General features: G+C 49.9%; 1 protein-coding gene across 1 annotated transcript; it reads left to right on the forward strand.

Annotated features, from left to right (window-relative positions):
* Positions 1-1074: 1074 nt before the first annotated feature.
* Positions 1075-8559, forward strand: CLPSL2 (colipase like 2; the record flags this gene model as incomplete). The annotated part of the gene is given in 7 exon segments (XM_082848402.1): positions 1075-1129; positions 2740-2749; positions 6413-6593; positions 6738-6803; positions 7203-7272; positions 7275-7324; positions 8464-8559. Coding segments are annotated over 7 exon segments (528 nt in total).
* Positions 8560-8932: the final 373 nt, after the last annotated feature.

Below are 8932 nucleotides of genomic sequence, written 5' to 3' on the forward strand. Positions count from 1 at the left end.
TTTAACAACTGGCAGGTAGAGCAGGGATTAGATCAGTCACTAGCTGGAGCAGGGGACAAACACGTTCACTTGAATCGGTGCAGGTGAAACAGGGACTTGTTGAGCAGCAGATATACAAAGAGCAAGAGAACAGCCATCTTGAGTGGCCTGACCATGCAATGGCCAAGCGAGGGAATGTTACCTTAAAGATTAGATTACAAAACACTGTGACTTCCATCTTGCTTCCATTCTCCCTTGTCCTTCACTGTCTTGTGCTGATGAAGCCAACGGCCACGTTGGGAGCTGTCCTATGGAGAGGGCTCAGCCAACAGCCTGTGAAGAGCTGAAGCTGTTGGTCCAACAGCCTGTAACGAGCTGAAGTCTGCCTACCACCACCTGAGTAAACTTGGAAGCAGATCCACCCCCAGTCAAGCCTGAAGGCTGCAGCCCCAGCCGACACCTTGACTGCAGCCCGTGAGAGACCCAGAGCCAGAGGACCCAACCAAGTTGTGACTGCACTCCTGACACACAGAAACTATGAAGTAATAAATGATGAGTTAAGACACTGAGCTTTGGGGTAATTCATTATGTAACGAATGTAACACGTGGCTCTTTCAAGGGTCTAGCCACTGGGTCAGTTCTTCCACTCAAGGATGAGAACAGAAATCACCAATACTGGGACTTCCCTGGTGGCGCAGTGGTTAAGAATCCGCCTGCCAATGCAGGGGACACGGGTTTGATCCCTGGTCCGGGAAGATCCCACAAGCCGCGAAGCAACTAAGCCTGTGTGCCACAACTACTGAGCCTGTGCTCTAGAGCCCACAAGCCACAACTACTGAGCCCACGTGCCACAGCTACTGAAGCCCGTGCTCCTAGAGCCCGTGCTCCACAACAAGAAAAGCGACCACAATGAGAAGCCCACGCACTGCAACAAAGAGTAGCCCCCGCTTGCCACAACTAGAGAAAGCCCGCACGCAGCCAGAAGACCCAACGGAGCCAAAAAATAAATAACTAAATAAAATTTAAAAAAAAATCACCAGTGCCACACTCAAGTGTGGGACCTTTAATGCCCATGACCCCTGCCCATAAGTAACTATGGCCATTCGAATGTCCGGGAACACAACGTGGATTTCTTTGAGACAAACAAGAAGTGGGTGGAGAGAGCCTTTTCCCTCCATGACACCTGCTTCCACAGAGCCAAACGATGAACCAAAACCCCACCCTGGAAGGTCCTCTCGTTCCTCTCAACTGTCTTCCCTTCCTCCAAACCAGCTCCTTACCCCAGAGATTCTCAGTCACTGCCACCTTAGAACATCTCTTTTCCTTGAGCTGGACAGAGGACTACCATAGTCAAAACTAAGTAAGGCTTGTCTTTCTTTAAGTGGTAGGGAGAAATGAATAAGTATTTTTCGCCTAAACGTTTGGCACCTGCTACAGCTTATCTGCTGATGAGTAACAGATTTCAAAATGAATGAGCAAGGAGCAAACAAATAATAATAGAAAAACATAGAAATGTGATTTCTTAAAATAGGTTATGGGTTATTGTTCGAGATGCTGTGACCTAGATACGTACAATAGAGTAAAAAGAGGGAAGGAAAGCAGAGAAAGAGAGCTGCGTTCATGAGCTTGGATTCCATCTCTGGCCACTTCCTGGTGTTCTACAGAGAGCACCGCAGGGTCCGGGCTGCCAGAGCAAGTGTGAGAACCTCAGCTACTTCCTAGGCAGTGAGCTGGTTCCCAAGATTTGACCTCTAGATGGAACCTCAGGGAAAATACCCCGAGGCTGGAGGTACCATCAATGGAAAAGGGGCAGGAGGTGCTATGTAACAGATCCTGTCTCCTACACTGGAAACCATCAAGGTTAACTGCCCAGCTCAGTGTCATACTCTGGGCACACGGTTGGCAATTTTTCTTTTATTTCCAAGGAATGTATGTAAATTGTGGGCTACTGTGGCCCAGTCTGGACTGAGAGAGAATGACAAAGGGAAATGAATCCTTACTGTAAGGCCTCTCCATTCTCATATCACCCTGGATACTTGTATTCGGGGGTGGGGGGGGATGCTGGAGTCAAATATCAAATATCAGAGACAGAACATGGACTGGCAATTGCATGATTAAGGAGATTAGAGACAGGACTCTTGGGCATGTGTGTGTGTATAACTTGTGGAATTAGAAAGCATACAACCTGGCAAATACACACACACACACACACACACACACACACACACACACACACCTTAGACTGCTAGATCATCTGGGCACATGGCTGCCTAAAATAAACCCTGTATTTCCCAGTTTTTCTTGCAGCTAGGGTTAGTCATGTGACTATGACTGACCGACGGAGTGGAGAATATTAAAGCAAGCAGTCAGGCCCTCCCCACCCTCATCCCCATCCTTCATTCCACAACCTGAAATATGAACAGGTTATAAGACAATCTTTGACCAGGCTGATGAAGGCAATACCTATAGATGCCAGAGCAATGAAACTCCAGCAGCCTGGACCGCTGAGACTGTGGAGATCCCATATCAGCCCTGGACTGCATATCCTTGGAATGCTATGTGAAAGAGAAACAAACTTCTATCTTACATTAATCCATTTGTTCTGTGATTTTTTTTACTGCAGCCAAACCTGTTTGTATAATCTACAGCCCTGTCTTGGTCAATGAAATTCTACTATTAGTGATTTACTTGTTTCATAATTTACTTGTTAGACAAATACTTATCATGCTTTGAGTGCTCTTTCTTTATCCTCTTAAATAGGAGCTGGCAGGTGAGCACAGAGCTGGGTACCAGAGAAGGGAGTGAGTTGAGTCCATCAGAGGACTCAGAAAGGGGAGGTGAGCTCATCTATCTGCCCGTCTTTCCCAGGACCATCTTTTGCCTTGGCTTCCACAAATGGCAGTTATCATCTTCTGTCTGTGAAGCAACTGTGATCTGGTGATCTGGCTCCCACCCCCTCACACAGCACAGGTGTCCTGGATTTGTGCTTGTGACCAGCGCCAGCTGGATTTGGGAAACAGGCCACTGGTACAGGAAGAAGAGGACTTGGAGTCAGGAGCCTGGGGTCCAGACCTGGCTCTGTTCAGCCACGTGGGGAAGTCCCTTCCTTCTCTGGGCTTCAGTTTCCTGACCTTAAAATGAAGGCTCTATCAACTAGACTTCAACAAAATTTTTTTTAAAAAGGAAAAAATATGAAGGATTTGTACTAGTCTCTGAGGCTAATGTAGCCCTCTGTCCTAAACAAAAAAAAGAAAAAGGGTATTTTGCATAGAATTTAGAATTTCAGGGGCTCACCACCCACTCAGGGCCTTCAACAAACCTCCCTGGGGCCCCTGGTCCTCAAATCAAGAATCTCAACCTGCCAATCCTGACACACAGCCATCGGCCTCTTGCCCCACACCTGCCCCTTTCCTGAGCAGTCTTAGACACTATTTACCAATTATCTACCCCTCACAAATACCTCAGGGAAGTACGTTACTCTGCACAAAGAATTATTATCCCCTGGGGTTCCTGTCCAGTTCACAATGAGCTTTGCGGATGGGAAACTAATGACGATAGAAATCCCTTTAGGGGACAAAGCCTTCTGGCCACCCACAGCAGTGCGGGGCAGGGGCAGTGGAAGAGCTTGGGCTCAGGAGCTAGAATGCCCTGGGTTTATATCTGGCTCTGCGACTTACTTGCGTTATTTGGGCAAGTTATTTTACCTTGAGCCTTCAGGTTCCTCAGCTGTAACATGGGCAGCAGAAACGACAGTATGCACTAAATATTCCCGGACTTGAATCTCCCAGCTTCCCTTGCAGAAGGTTGAGGTCACATGATTAGTTGCAGCCAATGGTCTCTGAGTGGAAGAGGCATGTGTCAGGCCTGGCTGAGGCATTTAGGGATCCATGTGCTTCCTTCATCTTTCTCTTCCATCTTCCATAAGGACCTTGGAGGCCACTCTTCCAGACGGTGAGGCTATGAGATGGGAGAAAGGTCTCCTGCCCCGCATCAAAATTTACATGACTGGTAAATAAAGCACTATGGTACCAAGCCACTGAAATTTCAAGAGTTCTCTGTTGTGACAGCCTTTGTTAAGTACCCTAATACAGGGAGGGCTAACAGAGCTCATGGACACAAAACCCCCTGAGCTCAGTGGGAGCTGTTATCTTAGAGAAAAGACCTAAGCCCCCTATATCAGTCAGCTCATGCTGCCATAAGAAAACACCATAGGCTGGGTGGCCTAAACGACACAAATTTACCTCTCACACCTCTGGAGGCTGGAAATCCAAGATAAGGGTGCCAGCATGGTCTGGTTCTGGTGAGAACCCTTTTTCTGGCTTGCAGACAGCTGCCGTCTCTCTGTGTCCTTACACAGCAGAGAGGAAGAGACAGCAAGCTCTCTGGTGTCCCTTCTTATGATGGTGCTAATCCCATCATGAGGGGACCCTCAGGACTTCATCTAAACCTAATTACCTCCCAAAGGCCCCATCTCCAAATCTCATCTCACTGGGGGATCTGGCATCAACATATGAATTTGGGGAAGGGGGGAAACAATTCAGTCTATAGCACCCCCTTCAAGTCAGGGCCCCTCAGATATTTTCTTACGAGCAAATTTTTTTTTTTATTATTGGAGTATAGTTGCTTTACAATGTTGTGTTAGTTTCTGCTCTACAGCAAAGTGAATCAGTTATACGTATACATATATCCCCTCCTTTTTGGATTTCCTTCCCATTTAGGTCATCACAGAGCATTGAGTAGAGTTCCCTGTGCTATACAGTAGGTTCTCATTAGTTATCTATTTTATATATAGTAGTGTATATACGTCAATCCCAATCTCCCAATTCACCCCCCCCCCCCGTTTCCCCCCTTGGTGTCCATATGTTTGTTCTCTACATCTGTGTCTCTGCTTGGCAAATAGGTTCATCTGTACTATTTTTCTAGATTCCAAATATATGCATTAATATACGATATTGGTTTTTCTCTTTCTGACTTACTTCACTCTGCATGACAGTCTCTCAACAATAAATGCTGGAGAGCGTGTGGAGAAAAAGGAACCCTCTTACACTGTTGGTGGAAATGTAAATTGATAACAGCCACTGTGGAAAACAGTATGGAGGTTCCTTAAAAAACTCAAAACAGAACAACCATATGACCCAGCACTCCTGGGTCATATACCTGGAGAAAACCATAATTCAAAAAGACACATGCACCCCAATGTTCATAGCAGCACTATTTACAATGGCCAGGACATGGAAGCAACCTAAATGTCCATCAACAGAGGAATGGATAAAGAAGATGTGGTACACATATACAATGGAATATTAGCCATAAGAAGGAACGAAATTGTGTCATTTGCAGAGACGTGGATGGACCTAGAGACTGCCATACAGAGTGATCTCACTAGCAAAAATTTAAAAGCAGAAGCATCCAAGGGTGGGGTGAGGTGCGAGTTTCATCCAGAGGGAAATGGTGCGGAAGGCCTGCCTCCCCCAGTTCCACTGAGGGCTACCTGCAGCTCTCCCTGAACCCTCTTCCTTCCCAGTCTTCCTCTCCTCACCCCCTCCATCTCACCCCCATACTAAGGTGGGTGAATTATATACAATTTACAAATTCTTTGACAGTTAATTAACTCCTTAAACCTGGAAGACGTCTAGGTCTTAGAGGTCATCTTGTCTTACCTCCTGGCTGTTGTTTTTTTGTGGTACGCGGGCCTCTCACTGTTGTGGCCTCTCCCATTGCGGAGCACAGGCTCCGGACGCGCAGGCTCAGCGGCCATGGCTCACGGGCCCAGCCGCTCCGTGGCACGTGGGATCCTCCCGGACCGGGGCACGAACCCATGTCCCCTGCATCGGCAGGCGGACTCTCAACCACTGCGCCACCAGGGAAGCCCTGTTTTTTTTTCTTTTTTTTTTGGCCGCAGCCCAAGGCTTGTGGGATCTCAGTTCTCCCACCGGAGATTGAACCCAGCGGCCCCAAGTTTTAATCACTGGACCGCCAGGGAATTCCCATTGCCTCCTGATTCTTACAGAGGACGTGTCTGGGCCTGTGAGGGTATGAAAAACACCAGAGGGCGGGGCTGGCTTGTCCAAAAGGTCAGGGTGGGTGGGGTGGTGGGCAATTTGGTGCAGCGAAGGGCAGAGAGAGTCAGAACATCAAGAAGCAAGCTGTTTCATTTCAGCATATAAATTTTGCATAATTTTTGAAAATAAAGTTTTAGTTTACAGTTTTAAGTTTTAATTTGCAAGTAATACATACGGATGGCCCTAGGCCCCTAAAATCGATCATCTGGCCGGTCCACGCCTGAGTCAGGGTCTCATAGGAGCGCCTTTCCTAATTCCATCCTTTCGCCGGGGCCTGGGAGCCTCCTGGGCGCTAGAAAGGGCTTCTGCTGGTTTGGGCCTCCGCTCTGGAGTGGCCTGTGACCATTAACTCCCTCACCCTCTGCCCCCAGCCCTGGGCGGGCGCTGGGGGCGCCGGGTCACGTGGCAGCGGGAAGGTTTATCCCCGCAGCCTCTCGGAGCCCGACGGGACTTCCGCTTCCCAAGCGCATGGCCGCGGCCCTCGCGGTACTCCCGGCGATGCTGCTCCCCTGCTGGGACGCGTTCCCGCAATTTAAAAAGGGGTCTACAAAGGTGAGCCAAGAGAGCTTTTGGAACCTTCCACTCTAGCAGAGGGCGGTGGTCGAGGTATCATCGTCTAGCCAGAAGGTGCCAGTTGGGTTTTGAGAGAGAAGAGGGGGATGGGGGAACCACCCCATATTGGCGATTTCTTCTCAGGCTGGAAGCTTGATAGGTTCCCAAAGGACTTCAAAGCCCTGCTTCACCTCCCTGGTGGCTCTGGAGGGGAAAGAAAGTGGCCTTATATAACCAGCACCATCCCCTCCCTCCCAACACCCGCTCCCGGACACTGGGTCCTGCCCGCTCCCCCCCGCCCACGCCCCACTAAAGTGTGATCTGGGAGTATTTTCTCCCCCCAACAAAGGTCACCCTTTGGGACCCACAGAGCTGAGGGAGGCCCCCAGGAGAGGAGAAGCAGAGGGAAAAGTACTAAACTGCCACCCTTCCTCTCCCCCTGCTCCTCTGAGTACTGCTGGAGGGGTGCCGGGGGTGGGTGGGAGGTGGGGTGACCATCTCAGGGCTTCTCTTTCTGGACTCCTGGGGCTTTGGCAATGTCAGGGACCCCCCCTGACCCCTACACACAAACGCTGCCAGAGACTGGTGACTTAGGGCCGGTCCCCACAGACGAACGGGGCTAGGTGTTCCCACCACTCGAAGTGCTACAGCGACTGCTGTCTCATCAACTTGGACCACGGTGTGCCTTCTGTGTCCCTAGGGCCAGAATAACCATGATGTGCTTGCCCCGAGTGAGACTCGGGTGGGGCAGCCCCTTCTGGTATGTAGGGTGGGGGTGGGTTAAAAAACCCATGTGGTTGCACCTGCTTTTTTTACCCTTTCCTTGGAGCAGCCTTTCCCCCTTCTCCACCTGGCAAACTCCTAATCGTCCTGCAATAACAACTCCAGCCACCTCCTCTGAGAAGACTTCCCTCCTTGGAGCTCTGACACTCCTGGGACCCAGACCCTCAGCAGAGCATGTATCTCCCTGACTTCCCTGCCTTTGTCTGCCTCCGCCACTGGGCAGAGCTCTGCAAGGGAAGGATTAAGACATATTCACTTTTGAACCCCTACCCACCCAGTTTAGTGCCTGCACACAGTAGTGCTCAACAAATGTTTGTTGCATGAATGAATATCTCTACCCTAACATCACTGCAGCAAAGCAGGTGGGAAAAGACCTCTCAACCCATCCCTACCTCCCTGCTGCTATGACCTAGTTTCTTGAGCAGAGCTGCCGTGGCAGGCTCACAGTTTTGGGATTGGACCTGAGTTTAAACGCTGGCTTTTCCAGCCCCTGTCTTTGTGACCTCGGACAGATCACTTCTGCTCTCTGAGCCTTAGTTTCCTCATCTGAAAAATGGGGTTAAAGTACCCACCCCACCACGTTGTTGGGAAGAGTATATGGTCATGGCAGTGACAGTGCTCAATGGAGCATGGTTGTTGGAAATGCAGGGAGCAGAATGCATTGTACATCTTGTTCTTGCTTGCCTTTTCTCTGGCCCTGGGCCCAAATCTTTCTACGGAGGATGGGCTCAGCCTCCATCTCCCTGTCTGGGGAGCTGCCATTGCCCAGGGAGCCAGTCAGGCCGCTCCTGTTGCCTAAGTCTACAGCTGAAGTGGCCAGAGGATCTTTTCATCATGGGCACTTGATCTACTTTATTTTGTCTATTTTCTCAAAATAACAAATGAGGTTACTACTATTATCCCCATTTGACGGATGCAGAAACTAAGACAAAGAAGCCTAAGGTCACAAAGTTATCAGCTGTAGAGCTGACAGCTCACATCTGTCTCACTCCATCACTTATGATCTTGCTTCTGCTCCCCAAGGAGTTTAAACCCCCTTCTTTCCTGCACCTTGGTAACTCTCAACTCTCTTACCTGTTTTCCGCAGACCAAGGGCGCCATGAACATCATATGCCCCGACCAAGTAGGCTTAAGTTGCATACACAAGGACCCAGTCTGTACCCGCCGGTGCCATTTGATTTAGAGGATGCAGGCTGGTCACTGCCACCCCTCCCTCCCTCTCCTCCTTGCGGGGGGGCCCATCTTGCTCAAAAGACATTAAAGTCACTTCCTGGCTCTGGCTTCTGTCTGCACTTCCTGGGAGAGGGGACTGGATAGGGATTGCTCCAGTCTGGGGGTAGCTGAAAGGGGAGACAGGAGGCATGATAGAGCTTCCCATGGGGTTTGGCCCTGTCTGGAGGCCTGGTGGCCTCAGGGCGGATCTGCAGGAGGGAACTGGGGTGTAGGGGTGAGAAGAGGCTGCATCCAGGAAGGGCCAAGCCTTGGGAAGGAGGGCTATGTGGGAGGGGCACGGTTGAGGAATGTGCCTCGAGGGAGTATGTTGAGGTGCTCACGGA

Source organism: Leucopleurus acutus (genome assembly GCF_964270905.1).
Source record: "Leucopleurus acutus genome assembly, chromosome: 10".
Lineage (NCBI taxonomy): Eukaryota > Metazoa > Chordata > Mammalia > Artiodactyla > Delphinidae > Leucopleurus > Leucopleurus acutus.